This window comes from Microcaecilia unicolor, chromosome 10 (assembly GCF_901765095.1).
Source record: "Microcaecilia unicolor chromosome 10, aMicUni1.1, whole genome shotgun sequence".
Taxonomy (NCBI): domain Eukaryota; kingdom Metazoa; phylum Chordata; class Amphibia; order Gymnophiona; family Siphonopidae; genus Microcaecilia; species Microcaecilia unicolor.
In genome coordinates this window covers 29060170-29077789 of record NC_044040.1, presented here as the reverse complement: position 1 = coordinate 29077789, position 17620 = coordinate 29060170, and the positions used below count along the sequence as shown (strand labels likewise).

Below are 17620 nucleotides of genomic sequence, written 5' to 3'. Positions count from 1 at the left end.
GAGTTGCTCCTTCTGCCTTGGTCTGGCAAATTTTCCCTCAAAACACCCAAGGCATACTCTTTTGGGGGTGGACTGGGACTTGAAAGATGGAGAATGAAAGAGTGAAAAAAGACAAAAAAAGGAATTCTGTTATGACACAATGGGGTAAATTCAAGAAAGAGCACTGAAATTTAGGTGCCGGGATGATGCACGCTAAGGGGTGAATTCTATAAATCAGCGCTGAAAAAAACCCCCTGCTTAAGCGCTATTCCATAAATTGCGCCTAAAGTTAGGCATGGTTTATAGAATAGCGCTTAAGTCCCGGGGATCAAATGTAAATTTAGGCATATCCATTTGTACCAACAAAAACATGGTGCAAAAGCCCTTGCCTAAATTTATGTGTGAAGTCCCCCTTATTCTATAATTTATTTTATTTAGATTTTGCTCACACCTTTTTCAGTAGTAGCTCAAGGTGAGTTACATTCAGGTACTCTGGATATGTCTCTGTCCCAGGAGGGCTCACAATCTAAGTTTGTACCTGAGGCAAGGGAGGGTTAAGTGACTTGCCCAAGATCACAAGGAGCAGCAGTGAGATTTGACCCGGCCACCTGTGGATTGCGAGACCAGTGCTCTAACCACTAGGCCACTCCTCCACTCAAAACAATGCCCACAATCCACCCTGAATCACCCATGACCCTCCTATTTCTGTGCTCCCTCTTTTGGGACACGTGTAAAATTTAGGTGTGGATCTCGTGCCTAAATTTATAAACGTACATCTTAATTGATTCCAATTCCCACCAATAATTGCTCGTTAAAAAAACAATTATTGGCAATAACTGGTTTATTATGCCCAAATTTGCAGGCGTATTTTTGACGACATATAGAATTAGGGGTAAGTTTGAATTCTAAGACAGCAGTTCCGCATGAAACTGCTGTTATAAAATACTAGCGTAGGTCTGCAGTTTTGTGCCTATCAGTAGGCATGGGCCCTTTTGCCATGTCAAAGGCTAGTGTAAGTGCTTGCGCCTCTCTGTTGGCAATTAGGCATGTAACTCCTAGTAATCTATAACCTGCGCACTTAACCCCTAACCATCTATGCCCTGCCCACATCCATGCCCCCCCTAGAAACTGCGTGTGATGAAATTGGCTGCCCAACTTATAGGATAGTGACTAAGGGCAGTTGCACAAATGCTAATTGTTGCCAATTACCACCAATTAACTTCAATTTAAGCTAACAATTGGGTGTTAGCTCCAATTAGCAACCAATAATTACATTAAGTTGTACGCACGACTACCCTTATTCTATAACTTGTGCACATAAATTTTGCACACTAGACATAAATTTTGGTGCACAAGTTTATAGAACGGGGTAAATAAGAATAATTTGCCTATTTCTGTTATTTATTTTACCAGACACATTTTATTAGTTAATATTTGAAAGGAAGGATAATTTAGTCTCTGCTGAAGAAAAGTAAAATAGGATACAAGGATCTGGGCTATAACACTGCTTTTTTTCATTAATTTTGATTATTAACCCCCTTGTTTACTAAGCTGCACTAGCGGCTGCCACACGGCAATGCCGACACAGTCCATTCAAAGTGAATGAGCTGTGTCGGAATTAGCATACAGCAATCTCTAGTGAGGCTTAGTAAAGAGGGGGGTAAGAGTTTAGCTGTTGATGCTATGATTATTATCAATATTGGTGCAGGGTCAGTGATCTGTCAGTCTTGTGCCGCCCATCAATATTGCACTCTCCAACCCGCCACCCTAGCAACTCAGCTCCTGAAGCCAGAAGACGCAGGGTGGTAAAAGCGCATTGCATTCCTCTGAAATGCAGAGTGGGTGCAGGCACGACTTGCTGCTCATGCCATTCCCAGTTCCAAAATGGCAGTCGCATGAGACTAACACGGGACTTCACGGCTGCCATTTTCAGAACGCAGCCTGCAGGGACAGTAGCAACTCAGGCTGCTCCTGCCCCAAAGAGGTCGCTAGACCACCATGGCTTTTAAAAGGTAGGCTCAGGAAGGGCCTACGGTGGGGGGGGGGGGGGGGGGGAGCAGAGCTAGTGGGCAGCCTGAGGGGAAGAAGGGAAGAACAGGTTTTCTGTCGGGGGGGGCTGACTTGCGAGGAGGACAAGTTTGTGGTGGGGGGGGGGGGGGGGGGCAGGGTTGTGGTTTCAGTTTATCTTGAAAATGAACAGGCATGCTGAAACCTGAACCTGGATTTCGGGACTGAATCCAAAACCTTAACAGAAATTCAGTTGGCCTCCAGTTCTGATGCGGGTTTTACACTAATATTCTATAATGGTATCTGGGTGCACAGATGCCTTTATAGGAAGCTCACCAAGTAGCATTGGGGGGGGGGTCTACATCTAGGTGCCCCTTTATGGAATCAGAAAGCTCTATCTAATATCATTTAATACTTCTTTCCAGCTCTCTCCAGAGTTGTTTGTGAAAGCATATGCATTTTACGGCACCAACCTGCAGAGAAAGTGCTTTGAGTAAGTATGGGGCTGGAGATGAATCTTTTTAATTCATATTTTTATCCAGACGAGATCCATGAGATTTGCATGCAGCCAGCGCTATTGCGGGTGGTGGTGGTGGAGGATGAGCCTGACAAATTTCCAAATTGAAAAGGAGAGAAAGAACAATGCTGTTGTTATTGTTAATGACTACAGTATTATATAGTTGGATAAGCTGAAATGGGGGAGGCAAACAAGCTCATTTTCAAAGCACTTAGCCTCCCAAAGTTCCATAGAAACCTATGGAACTTAGCCTCCCAAAGTGCTTTGAAAATATGCCTCAGTGTGACTTCCTTATATCTATTTCCAGTGTGCTGTTTTTCTGCCCTAGAAGATTCATTTGGCTGAAAGAAATCCTAGTTTTTGTGTGGCCCATTTGCTGCCATAAGGTAATGATATCCTGTCTAGTCAGGTTTTCAGGATGTTCTTGATAAATATACATGAGAGACGCTTGTGTGCATTGCCTCCAGTGCATGTACATATATCTCATTCATATTCATTAAAATCACCATAGTTGACTGTTATATATAAATCATTATCTATTCTCTAAAAATATAAAAATTATAATAGAAAAAATAAAAAAGATGAGCATAAATATATATAATATAATGTGAAAAGTGCTCAGTACATCCCCAAAAATCCTGGGATCCTTGGCTTGTTGATGACCATCATCGCACCGTGAGTGGTTAACAACCAATTCTCACCAAAAGAATTTTCACACTTGAAGTTTGTAGATGTCTATAATATGCTGGTATGTAAAGTAGAAAACTTCAAAATTGCAAAAGCTAGTACTGATCTGCTGTGACCCGCTCACAGTAGGATATTGTGCTGAACTGACCATCCTGCTCGGATCCTAAGGGGTTTTATTTATTTATTGCATTTGTACTCCACATTTTCCCACCTCTTTGCAAGCTCAATGTGGCTTACAATAATCGTGAATAGTGGAAATATATTAGAAAATAGACATATAGTGTTGCTGAAGGATCTTGAGCAACATGATAATGATAAGACATGATAGTAGTATAACAAGCAGAAATTGTAAGACAGTTCTGACTGTATGTGGAGGAGTTGTGTATATTCACATTGGTTGATCCTTGTGGTATGCCTTGTTAAAGAGATGGGTCTTCAGTAGTTTGCGGAAGTTCATTAATTCGTAACTCGTTTTTATGTTGTGCGGCAATGCGTTCCATAGCTGCGTGCTCAAGTAGGTAAAGTTTGACGCGTGCGTTAGTTTGTATTTCAGACCTTTGCAGTTAGGGAAGTGCAGATTCAGGAATGTGCGGGATGATCTTTTGGCATTCATTACCACCTTGACTATAAAAAAAATCAAACACTCGATCAGAGTCAAGAATTTGAATCCAAAAAGTTCCAATGAACAATCTTGAGATTGCTGATAATCGAGTCCATAAATAAATATGTGACACTTGTCCAGTGTCCTCCGACTCAGATCACTAAACCCTTGATGAATCCATGCTCTAGATGATTCATCAAGGGTTGAGTGATATGAGTTGGAGGAACCGAAGTCTTTGGAAGATCTTCAAAGGAATTTGTTGTGGATTGGCCACACTGGACCAGTGGTAATGTGTGCTATTGTTCTATTGGCTGTACTGGTTCCGGAGAAAACTGACATCTTAGTGGCTCATGGTAACCTGTAAAGGGTCACCAGGAAAGACAAGATGAGACCACACAGGCCCCTTCAGTGAACACCTCAAATTGTCCCTGCAGTCTGAGAGGCCCTTTTTGCTAAAGGACATTAGCCCTAAGTTGCATTTACACCCATATTCTATATAATGCGACTAGATTTGCACATGCAACTCAATGAGTTAACATGCCAATCAGCGCAGATAATTGGATGTTAACAAGCAATTATTGGTACTCACTAATTAGAATTTACGTGCACTACTTGCTTAGCATATTCTACAATGTAGTCCGCGGAAATTCCATTGTGCGGATCCCAAAAGGGGGCGTGGCTATGGGAGCAGCATGGACAGGTCATGGACATTCCTAAAATTTATGCGCAGTTCCTAAAGTTAGGTGTGGGCATTTACACCATGTTTCCATTGGTGCAATTTGCTGTGCCTAAATTCTAGTCACGTGGATGAGCTTAGGCTTATTCTGTAAACTGCACCTAACTTTAGGTGTGGCTTATAGAATATGCTTAAGCATGTTTTCAATCAGCACCAATTTCTTTAGGCACCATAAATAGAATTAGGTCCTTAGTGTGTGAAAAAAAAGGCTTACCCCAAAACGTGGTAAAGCATTTGTGGTAATTGTCCAGTTTGCATACACTAATCATGCATTATTTATTTTTTTTAATTATTTTTGGGAGGAGGCATGTCATGGGTGGAGAATAGGTGTGGAAGCGTTATCCAGTTACGTGTTCCTAAACTAACTGGATAACTCAGACTTAATGCAGGAACACTTAGCACCTTATGAGGCGAAAAGTGCTCTTGCGCTGATTTTCTTTGCAAATCCTACACTTAGCATTGGACCTGCAAAAAAAAAAAAAAAAACTATCTGAAAAGCCCTAAATACTGCTGCATTTAATTTGGTCTTAGTGCACAGGAAATTCTTGCAATAAAAAGCGTTAAGCCCAGATTTGAATGAGTTTTAGTAAAAGGGCCCCTAAAATCTGTATGGAGAATGCACAAGGGCTGAGGTGCTCCAACAGAAAAGAGAGATAGCTTTGTTAATTGGAAGAAGCATGATAGAAATCCATCAAAAAAAAGTAGCTCTCCGGAGATCCCCCTGAAAGATGACATGGTGTGGGGCATTGCATTCAACCATATGCTTCATATCAAGTTGCAGCTCTCCAGGCATCCTGCTCCCTGTTCCAGTGAAAGGTTACCTTAAATCTTAATCTGCTCTTTATTCTGTGTTATGCTTGCAGGGCCTGGGTGAAATATTGTTTGCGGAGAAAAAACCAGAGGGCAGACATGCAGCACAAAACAGCCCTGGCACAGCAGCATTACAATTTGGGACAGTTCCAGCTAATAGTGCTGAATTGGAATGCCTGGGTGAAGTTTCGCAAGCAACAGCACTCACGTACGTTTTACAAAGTGTTTTATAGAATCAGAAATTCAGATCTTCTGTGAAAGCAAAAGCAAAGAGATTTGCTGTGTGTGGAAACTGCTGGTCATTTGCAGAGTAACAGAGAAACTGATTAGCAGCTTTTCTGACGAATCATCTTTAAAAATTCAGTGTTTTGCCAGATCAACAGTTGTATATTTTTTTTATATATACATGACTTATTAAGGAAAAATAGATAAATGGGTCATGAATACCTCATATAAGATGAACTAAATTATGAGGCTGAGGTTGGCCTGGAAAAAGTGAGATGCTTCCTGGAGATAGAAGGGTCTGAGAACATGATGCCGTCAGCTTTCTGAAGAAACAGTTTGGCAGCTTTTTGAAGCTTGGTTTAGCTTCATGTAAAATCTGGCCATATCACTGTAGATTTATGGACAAAATGAATCTGTCACTGATTTCCTGATTAAGAGCCAGATGCACTAAAGTCGTCGGTAATTCCCGTTCCCTACCGATTCCATAGCGAATCGGTAGGGAACGGGAATGCATCAACGACAGGGAATGCAAATGAGCTACTCGTTGTAGCTCACTTGCATTCGCTATTTTCCTCGGTTGCCAGTCGGAGAATTGGGACGTCCCTTTCGATTATGCACCTCTTCCTGGTCTCTTCAGCCAATCAAAGCGGGTTTAGCTGGCTGTTGTCAGCGAAACGCTCTCTGATTGGCTGAAGAGACCAGGAAGAGGTGCATAATCGAAAGGGACGTCCTGATTCTCCGGCAACCAGGAAAATAGAAAAATTTTGCTGTGGAGGGGTAAGTGGCGCGGCGAAGACAAAATAGAAGGGGGAAAAAAACACGAGCGCCGGCAGAGGGAAAAACGGCGAAAAAAAGACGTCTCTCACAAGCGCAGGGAGAGTACGTCCATAAAGGACGCCCCTCACATGCGCTCCCTACTTTTTTTTTTCTTTTTTACCTTTTTTGGGGGGCCCTTTTCCTTTCCGATTCCCTCACAGGAGCCCTAACGAGAGGTGCAAACCTCCCGTTAGGGTTCCTACGGTAAGGGAATCGGAAAAACGGTAGTGCATCTCATTATAATGGGCTGCAACGGTAGTGCAGCTCATTATAATAGCTTTTGAATAATTTGCATTCCGTTTTCGTTGCCTGCTACCATGGCAGGGAAAATGCCCTTAGTGCATGCCCCCGGTAAACTACTTGCGTTTTAAACTGGCTGGAACCAGTTTAAAACGCAAGTTGTGGGCTTGTTAGGTTTAGTGCATCTGGCCCTAACTCTTCAGTTTTTAAGGTTCTTTGTAATGAAAATCACTGTCTAAAAGCTTTAAAGGGGAGATTTTCAAAGAGCCCACATAGTTGTCAGGGCTGCCGAGAGACTGGGCCGGGCCCGGGACAAGGCTGCCCTCGGGGCCCCCGCCCCCACTGCCCCCCCAGGTTGTCGTCGTTGTCGCCCCCCACCGGCAGGGGCCCGGCGCCACAGTCCCACCCGCCTCCGCCACCGGGCCGGGCCCCTTCCACCCAAACCCCCGCCAGCTTTAGTGCTGTCTTCTGACTCCGGCGTGCGCAGCCCACACAGACGCGCTCCTCTCAGCTGATCTTCGCTGTACTCTGCAGGGCTTCTGTGCGTCTGACGTCCTGTGCATTGCTGGATTGGCTTTGAAAATGGAGAGTTGCACGGGAACAGAAATTTCACCCATCCCTGCCCATCCCCAATGGAATCTAACCCATACCTACCCATACCCGCTGAGATCCATTTCATCCCCACCCACCCTCACAATGAATCTCCTCCATCCCCACCTATAGCCACAGGAGTCAGTGCTATTATTTACTTGCTCACAGCAGTGGCGTAGCCAAGGGTGGGCTTGGGTGGGCCTAGGCCCACCCACTTTGGGCTCAGGCCCACCCAGTACCAGCATAGCTATAATGTGGCCCCAAGCCCCACCCTCCTACATACCTTGTAGGTAGCAGATCTTCGCCTGCAGTGAGCAGTGACTGCATACTGCTTGCACCGGCCCCATAGCCTTCGCTCTGATGTATTCTTGCCTAGGCAGAAACAGGAAGTTGCATCAGAGGGAAGGGTATGGAGCCAACATCAGCAGTGTGTATTAGTTGCTGCCTGATGCCGGTGAAAATCTGCTGTTTAAAAGGTATGTGGGAGAGGGAGGATATTTGAGAGACCATATGGCATGCAGGTGAGAGAAGGAGAGACCACATCTGTGGGATGAGGTGGGGTTCTTCTGCCCACCCATTGTGGGCCCAGGCCCACCCAAAATTGGGTGTCTGGCTACGCCCCTGGCTCACAGCCCCTCTGTTTCCTCCCAACCCCAACAGCCTCCCATGTTTTTTTTTTTTTTAATGGTATTATTCACTATTCAACCAATGAGTGTTCCAAGCCTCAGTCTGGTGTTCCAGCTGCCTCTCCGGGCATTTCAAGCCTCATTCTGTGTATTCCAAGCCTCATTCTGGTGCTCCAATTGCTTCTCTCAGTGCATTCCGTGCTGGAGTCACCAGAGATTTTGATATCCACCATGAATATGTTTGTGATAGATTTGCATACACTCTGCCTTCACTCCACTGAGACAGGGTCAGAATAAATCAATCATTGTTTGGGAAAATTAGTAAAGCATGTATCATTTGGGTCCATTTGTAATGCAGTTTTACACTTACCTGTTGGGCACCCTGATGCCTTACAATCAGGTGCTCGCAGTGAAACTAGCCATAGAGTTAAGCGTAACTGTGGCTGCTTAAATGTAGCAAGTGTACACATAGCTTACAGCAGGAGTCCTCCACTCCAGTCCTCGAGGTCCATAACCCAGCCTGGTTTTCTGATTTTCACAATGAATATGTATGAGATCTATCTGCACGCAACGGAAGCAGTGAATGCAATATTCATTGTGGACGTTCTGAAAACAAGACTGGGTTATGGATTTCGAGAACTGGATTTGAAGACCTCTGGCTTACAGCATCCTGTAAGTTACACATGTACTAGGGAGCCCCACCCATGCCCTTCTATGCTCCGCCCATATGTACACCCCTTTGCATTTATGCATTATAGCACTTATGTGTGCTTCTATAGAATAGCGCTTTGGGTGCACATACATGCAGGGCCAGTGCTAGATATGATGGGGCCCAAGGCAGATGCCAAGGACGGGGTCCCAAAGCTTGTTTGCAGATTATCCATCTTTCTACTTTAGGCACGTTTGGGGCCCTGTTTGCCCACCCCTAACGCCGGCCCTGCATACATGCGCAAATGAACGCTTAACTGGGGGGTGCCTGGTCATAGAATTGCCCTTCACATGCCACCTCTTTACTGCCAAGAGCAGGGAATGAATCCCTCCTTCAGGATTTGTTGGGCTCCTCATCGAAGCAACCCAGACTGGCCACTAGGTAGGATGATGGGCTCAATGAACTAGTGGCATTTCTTCTGTTCTTATGAATTTCCATTTCTTCCCCAGAAGCAGCAGCGAAGATTCAAAACACCTTTAGCAAAGCTGTTCTGAGAATAGTCCTAAAGGCCTGGCACCTCGAGGCACAGGATTCCAGAAAGACCAGGGTTTACTTTGAGGTACGCTTGTGTGAACGTGTGACATGATGTCAGTGCCACATATCTGCTGGACTGAATTCACAGAGCGGATGAAAAGTAATCCTCTGCTTGCAGTATCCCCAGGAAGAACCAGGGACAGATGTCTTATAAATTCAGATCTCAGGCTTCAGCAGTTCTAAAAATAAATCCCTTGTGCTTTAAATGTGCAGATACTATAAACTTAGCAAAATTTTCCATCAACAAGTCTTTTTTTTTTTCCACTGTTCAGTAAAAAACTGACTGCTTTCTATATATAAGATGGTGTTTTTAAGATCTTAAATTTTGGTGCTCATGGTGATACAAATAGGCTTATTTTCGAAAGAGAAGGGTGCCCATCTTTCGACACAAATCGGGAGATGGGCGTCCTTTTCCCAGGGTCGCCCAAATCGGCAAAATGGAAAGCCGATTTTGGGCGCCCCCAACTGCTTTCCGTCGCGGGGACGACCAAAGTTCCCGGGGGCGTGTCGGAGGCGTAGCGAAGGCGGGACTTGGGCGTGCCTAACACGTGGGCGTCCTCGACCCATAATGGAAAAAAGAAGGGCGTCCCTGACGAGCACTTGGCCGACTCTACTTGGTCCCTTTTTTCTTACGACCAAGCCTCAAAAAGGTGCTCAAACTGACCAGATGACCACCGGAGGGAATCAGGGATGATCTCCCCTTACTCCCCCAATGGTCACTAACCCCTCCTACCCTCAAAAAACAACTTGAAAAATATTTTGTGCCAGCCTCTATGCCAGCCTCAAATGTCATACTCAGGTCCCTTGCAGCAGTAAGCAGGTCCCTGGAGCAGTTTTAGTGGGTGCAGTGCACTTCAGGCAGGTGGACCCAGGCCAGTCCCCCCCCTACCTGTTACACTTGTGGTGGTAAATGTGAGCCCTTCAAAACCCAGCAGAAACCCACTGTACCCACATCTAGGTGCCCCCATTCACCCCTAAGGGCTATGGTACTGGTGTACAGTTGTGGGTAGTGGGTTTTTGGGGGCTTAGCACACAAGGTAAAGGAGCTATGCACTTGGGAGCAATTTGTGAAGTCCACTGCAGTGCCCCCTAGGGTGCCTGGTTTATGTCCTGGCATGTCAAGAGGACCATTGCACTAAGAATGCTGGTCCCCCACGACCAAATGGCTTGGATTTGGTTGTTTCTGAGATGGGCATCCTCAGTTTCCATTATCGCTGAAAATCAGAAACGACCAAGTCTAAGGACGACCATCTCTAAGGTCGACCTAAATTTCAGGATTTGGGCGTCCCCGACTGTATTATCGAAACGAAAGATGGACACCCATCTTGTTTCAATAATACAGGTTTCCCCGCCCCTTCACAGGGCCGTCCTGCGAGGACTACCCCAGGAAAACTTGGGCGTGTCTTTGGATTATGCCCCTCCATGTGTATAAAAGTAAAACTTGGGTTGTGTACCTGTTCTTGCCTTATCACTTTTAGGTAACTTCTTCTGAGTTTAAGATTATTGGGCGCAATATTCAGAGCCACGTGCACCACATAAAGATATGTGGCTGATTTACCCACTTATCTTTGCTGCTGATGTTCAGTGGCCCTGTTTTCCTACATGCAGTGGGTCAAAGACAGCAAGCAGTCTCATTAGTGAAAAGCTGAGTAACGGTGTCTCGAAAACTGTTGCATGGGAGAGGAGACCAGAGAGAGCAGAAGCAGAGATAAGTAACAGGGAATACTTCTGCGATCCCTGAAAACAGCAGGGCAAACGATGTGCAGTGTCCAAAAGGATGGCAAAAAAACAAGCAGACCAGATGGAAAAGAGTCAAACCATGTATTTATTAAACAAAACAGTTTAAGTGTGAATCTGTTTTGTTTAATAAATACATGGTTTGACTCATTTTCATCTGGTCTGCTTGCTTTTTTGTCATACTTCTCGATCTCCTGCTGATGCCGGCAGTTGTCAATGATGGATTGGTGACCCCCAGCCAGTGGCGTACCAAGGGGGGGGCGGTGGGGGCGGTCCGCCCCGGGTGCACACCGCTGGGGGGTGCCACGGCACGCGCCTGTCAGCTGCGAGTTCGAATCGCTACGCTAAATTCTGAGGTTCACTACAGGGGTTCCGGGGCAGAGGGAGGGAGCTGCAGCGAACGACAGAATTTAGCGTAGCGATTCGAACTCGCAGCCAACAGGCGCGCGCCGCGGCAGCTCCCCCTAGCGGCATGCACCTGGGGGGGGGTCATTTCGCAGGGGGGGGGGGCACATCGGCGATCCACCCCGGGTGTCGTCGAGTCTAGGAACGCTACTGCCCACAGCAAACCTGAAAAAGAAAATCAGGTGTGTGGAAGAGGCGATTCAGTAAAACCAACTACCTGCCAGTGGTTTCTGCTGCAGAAAATAATAAAGGGTGGGGAATGGGGATGGAGTGGAGACAGTGGCATAGGAAGGGGGGGGCGGTGGGGTGGTCCGCCCCGGGTGCACGCCGTTGGGGGGATTGTCGACTTCGCTGGTTCACTGCTTTCTCTGCCCCGGAACAGGTTACTTCCTGTTCCGGGGCAGAGAGAGCAGGGAACCAACGGAGCTGACGCAGCTCCCAGCGGGGGCGGAGCGCCAGTGGTAAGAATGCGCTCGGGGGGGGGGGGTGCGCAGCGGTGACCCACCCCGGGTGTCAGCCGCCCTCGCTACGCCACTGAGTGGAGAGCAGGTGAAAGTATGGGAAGGGGTAAGAAAGAAGGAGAGCAGGAAGGGGATAAGGACAGAGAAGGGAAAAAGAGGAGCAAGGGATAAGAGACACCCCTGCCATGTACCCAACTCCCCATTCCACTAGGGGGCAGATATGAGGGAAGGGCAGGGAATAAGATCCTTGGGGGTGTGGCAGTGTTGCAACTTTCAAGAAATTTGACTATCTGCCACACCCCTGGAAACTGTTGTTCTGCCTTCTCCAGAATTTCAAAGAGCCAGGCAAGACCCTCCCTGCCCCAACTCTCATCAGATTCAGGTACCCCCCCCCCCCCACCTTGTTCTGTCTGTGTGGCCCCCTGGATAAGTTTAGAGCACCCCCCCCCCCCCCCCCCCCCCGTACTAAAGGCTCTTGGGGAGTAAGCTTTTTTTTGTATTTAGTGTTCAGACTCTTTTTGATAACACCTTGCAGGCCTTAATTTAAGTTTCAGTCACAGTCAAATCACAGATTGTTCACTTTCAGTTCTTCACTATCCATTTCCGTAGCGCTTAAAACGAGGAGAGTTAGAAGAGCATCATCATTTACAGCCTGCCCCACCACAAGACGCCAGCGATGAAGTCTCACAGTTACCTCTCAGAGCAGCACTGAAGGTTAGTCAGTCTTCCTCCTGCTGTGCACCGTGAGGAAAAGTATTAGATCATATGTTTTGCGGTTAACTCATAACACCACTTATGCACATAAAAAGAGTTTATGGACACAAGGGGTTTCTTTCAAAATTGCCTGGACTGTTTGGGGGTCATTTTATGATGCATTTTCCACATGTACAACATGTTTTCCCTTTCAGAAAATAGCTCTTATAAAACTGTGCACAGATATAAAGTTGCACAAAATTGGTGCATTGCAAGACTGCGCCTACTTTTATATGATTTGCATACAGGCATTCCTAGGGGCATAGTTTGGGCGGAGCTGGGGTGGAGATATAATAGAGGTCTATAAAATAATGAGTGGAGTGGAACAGGTAGACGTGAATCGCTTGTTTACTCTTTCCAAAAATACTAGGACTAGGGGGCATGTAATGAAGCTAAAAAGTAGTAAATTTAAAATGAATCAGAGAAAATATTTCTTCACTCAACGTGTAATTAAACTCTGCAGTTCTTTGCCGGAGAATGTGGTTAAAGCAGTTAGCTTAGAGGGGTTTAAAAAAAGGTTTGGCTAACTTCCTAAAAGGAAAGTCCATAAACTATTATTAAAATGTACTTGGGTAAAATCCACTGCTTATTTCTAGGATAAGGAGCATAAAATGTATTGTACTGTTTTGGGACCTTGCTGGGTACCTGTAACTTGGATTAGCCACTGCTGGAAACAGGATGCTGGGCTTGATGGACCTTTGGTCTGTCCCAGTATGGCAATACTTATGTTCTTATGAGTTATGATGTATACATATGCTTGACAGAAAAATGCTGTACACCAATACTAGACAATTCTATAAATGGTGCCTAAAGTTCGGTACTAATTCCGTGCCCAAATTTCAGAGCAGAAACGCATTTTAATGGATGCAAAGTGTCAAAAGAGGGCTGAAATGGCAGATCAGCATGGAAATACCCTTATGTGTTCAGTTATAGGATAGCGGCTAAGTATATCCATGCACCAATGCAAAGGGGTGATCCCATGGGGGAGCATGGGTGGATCGGGGGCATTACAGAAAATTGCACACACTATTATAGAATGCCATGGATGTGCACCCAACTTGCGTGCCAGGATTTACACCTGGTTTTGGTTGGTGTAAGTCCCTCACATCCAAAATTGGGAGTGGAATTCGGTGCCTAACACTATTTTGTAAAGAGCACTCATCCCAGAGCACCCTTTGTAGAATAGCGCTGGACGCCGATTTGTTTCGCTGCCCATATTTGGGCACCATTTACTGAATCCAGCCCTTGGAAGGTAATTCTCAAAAGGTTGCCCAAAGTTAGGTGCTGGAATGATGCCTTCTAAATGCCAATTCTGTATCAGCTGTTATGCACATAATTGCCGCATAAGCCCGCAGCTACGTGCCTAACTTTAGGCGTGAACACTACCCCCAGCTGGAAAGCTGGTGTAAATGCTTGTGCATTCTTCTTAGTAAGGTGCATAACTGCTAATATTGTGTAATCCACATGTGTGAGTGCTAGACACGCCCCTGGCCCACCCATTCTCAGGTCCACACCCCTCTTGCTGTAGCACGTTTTGCATTTTGTGTGCACAATTTGTACACTACCAACCAACTAAGGGCAGTTACGCATGTTACTGCTGATTTGTGCCCTTTGGCTACAATTAACACCAATTATAGCCAATTATCGGTTGTTATTGCCAATTAGCAGCTGATTAAGCTATTAAGTCATGTGCGTAGCTCACACTGTTGTACAACTTACATGCAATCTTGAGCATTTAAGCATAAAATTGTGCACATGAGCTTATAGAATTAGGAGGGTTGGTCAGTCATTCTATAAGGAGCCACCTAGATTTAGGCGGCAAATGAAGGGCCGTTGAGAGGGAGGGGTGCAGAGGGGGCAACATTCCCCAGGCCCAGTCTCCCAGAGGGGCCCGGCGCCGGGGTCTTTCTCTTTCCTGCTCTTGTATGTCAGGACTTGGGTGATTGCGTTAACATGATAACCTGGGTCCTGGCACACTGGAGCAATGAGAGTTGCAGATTGAGGGAGGAGACAAGAAGATGTAGGAAGGTAAGGGGGAGGCAGCTGCCTGAGTGTGTGTGTGTGGGGGGGGGGGGGGGATTGGGGGACGGTGGCAGCCCGAGTTGGGGGGGGGGGCAGCTGCGGCCCTCCCTGGGCTCAGTTTTGTCCTTTATTGTCCCTGGGCAAGTGCATGCATAATGCTGCAAAAATATTCTAGATTTCTTCGTTTATTAGATATTTGTCCTGCAAATTTGTTAAGAACAGCTGTTCCCAAATTTGTGTTGTTTTTATATCAGGCTGTGGTAAATATGTTTGATAAAGGGAAATTTCCAGAGGAGAAGGGTTCCATTGTACTTACTGTGCTGCCCCCATAACACTTACCCCTCTTCCAAAAAATTCTTCCCCACAGTATACTGTCAAATTATAGATCTGTAGCCTCCATACCACTGTTAGTGAAAGTAACAGAGGGTGTAGTAGCCCAGCAGTTGGCTAGCTACTTGTCTCATCATGATATTATGCCTGATTCCCAATCTGGTTTCAGGGAAGGTTATAGCACTGAGATAGTTTTGACTACATTATCATCAGAGGTCAGGCAAGAAATCAGTGTGGGTAGAAGAGGTCTTCTGATACAGTTTGATCTTTCCAGTGCATTTGATCTGATGAATCATTCTGTCCTGATATCTATTCTGGATCGTTATGGAGTGAGAGGTGCTGTTCTTGCCTAGTTTTTCTGATGAGCACACTTTATAAGGTGAAAATGAAGGGATCATTTTCCTCTCTTGGAGTCCAGGTTGTGGAGTCCCTCAGGGCTCCCCTATTTCCCCAATTCTTTTCAATCTAATTATGGCATCATTGAGTAGGAAGTTTTCAAGTCTTGGTTTTTGAATTTTAATATATGTGGACAGTGGCGTTCCTTGGTCGGCTGCCACCTGGGGGGGGGGAGGATCACGTCATCCGTCCTCCCAAGTGCAGCATGACCCCCCCCACCTTGGTGCAGTGCCCCCCCTCCCACTGTATCGCCTTCAGGCCCCCCCCCCCCCCCCTGGGTGCATTCATCTCACCTGCTGGGGTGCTGGGAGCAACCGTACAGCTGTTGGCTCCGCTGGTTCCCAGCTCCCTCTGCCCCGAAACAGGAAGTAACAGCAGAGGGAGCAGGGAACCAGCGGAGCCAACAGCCCTGCGGCTGCTCCCTGCACCCCTCCTGCAGTGTGCACCACCACCACCCCACCCTCGGTATGCCACTGTATACGGGTGATATAAGTTTTCATCCCTTTTGCGGGTCAATTGTCAAATGTTTTTGCTAGTGCTAAATTGGGACTAAATATGATAGAAGAGTGGGCAGCCAATTTTAAGCTGAAAATGAACAAATATAAAAACAGGGGCCCTGTTTACTAAGGTGCACTAGCTGGGGTTCAACTTTGGCATCTCATAATTAATTAAAGCAGGGGCGTAGCTACTATGGGGCCACGGGGGCCTGGGCCCCTGTAGATTTGGCCCTGGACCCCCATGCCATGACCCCCTCAACCCCCCCTTCCCACCGCCAACCCTCCCCTGCCACTGTCGCGTACCTTTGCTGGCAGGGGTCCCCAACCCCTGCCAGCCAAAGTTCTCTCCTTGGCCATGCAGCGTTGCTTGCTGAATGATCTGATCAAGTATCTGTGCGTGCGTCTGACGTCCTGCGGCAGGGGAGGGTTGGCGGTGGGAAGGGGGGGTCGAGAGGGCTGCGGCGGCAGTGGGGGGTGAAAGTTGGTGGCGGCAGCACCGCGGGGGGGGGGGGCTAAAATGTGCCCCCCTCACCTCAGATTCTGGACCCCCCTCCCATCGAAGTCTGGCTACGCCCCTGAATTAAAGTCCATTGTGCTAAAACAAACCATTTTGCCATTTGTAACGTATGTTATTTGGCAAAAATGTATGTTATTCCTCAAATCTGAGTCCTGTATCTGCTGAGGCAAATCTCGATTTGGAGTAGTTCAGAGGGGATTTTTATATATTATATTATGTTAGTGAACCCTGTCCTTCAGTAGTGAAGATTGGAATAGCAAAGAGGCGCTGAATGTCTAGCAGCAACACAAGAAAAACAGAAAGCAGACACTGGAGGTCCAAACAGTTTCTTTATTCTTACAGACCCGATGTGGCCACGTTTCGCCAAGTAAGGCTGCATCAGGGGTATCAATATAAAACGGCTAGCCAGGGACAAACAAATCCATACAGAGGATTGAAGCTGCTGCTCCATTTCTGTGAAGGAACCACTGCTGAAGTCATCTTGGATGATCAGTTGTGTTATCCGGGCTAAGCCTTTTTTTTGTTCCTGGCTAGGCTGTTTTATATTAATACCCCTGATGCAGCTTAATTGGCGAAATGTGGCCACGTCGGGTCTGTAAGAATAAAGGAACTGTATAAGTCTGCCCAGCACTATCGCTGCCTCCCACCACCAGCCCCAGCACAGACCTTATAAGTCTGCCCAGCACTAGTCCCGCCTCCCAACCACCAGCCCCAGCACAGACCGTATAAGTCTGCCCAGCAGTAGCCCCGCCTCCCAACCACCAGCTCTGCCACCCATTCTAGGAGCTTAGCCTAGAATGGGTGGCAGAGCTGGTGGTTGGGAGGCGGGGCTACTGCTGGGCAGACTTATGCGGTCTGTGCCAGAGCTGGTGGTTGGGAGGCGGGGATAGGGCTGGCCAGACTTATACGGTCTGTGCACTGAAGAGGACAGTACAAATAAAAAAAGTAGCACATATGAATTTATCTTCTTGGGCAGACTGGATGGACCGTGCAGGTCTTTTTCTGCCGTCATCTACTATGTTTACTATATTAATACCCCTGATGCAGCTTAATTGGCGAAATGTGGCCACGTCGGGTCTGTAAGAATAAAGGAACTGTTTGGACCTCCAGTGTCTGCTTTCTGTTTTTCTTCAGTAGTGAAGGACAGTTAAAAGTCAAAAGGTTGGTCTATGCAGCAGCTTTCTGTTTTACAAGTCTCTGTTATCGGTCCAGCTGCCCTGTTGAAACCCCAGGAACGTATGATTGCTAACAAATAAAGTAAATACAAGGGAATTTTTAAGAATGTGAGAACAGGTTATATCTTTTGAACTTGTCTTTCCAACAGAGAGATTTATGCCGTTCTGTGGCATCATTTCTGAACTGATGGCTTCTTCCAAACTGCTGTTTCCAATTATACAAGATTTCATTGCTCAACTTAGAAAGTC

The 17620-nt window shown here is 46.5% G+C and overlaps 1 protein-coding gene across 1 annotated transcript in view; it reads left to right on the top strand.

Annotated features, from left to right (window-relative positions):
• FBXL13 (F-box and leucine rich repeat protein 13) overlaps positions 1-17620 on the top strand; it is a 189108-nt gene that overhangs the window by 12762 nt on the left and 158726 nt on the right. Inside the window, exons 4-7 of the mRNA XM_030216541.1 lie at positions 2412-2479; positions 5391-5545; positions 8994-9103; positions 12291-12395. Coding sequence (XP_030072401.1) covers positions 2412-2479; positions 5391-5545; positions 8994-9103; positions 12291-12395 — 438 coding nt within the window. The remainder of the gene's footprint in view (positions 1-2411; positions 2480-5390; positions 5546-8993; positions 9104-12290; positions 12396-17620) is intronic.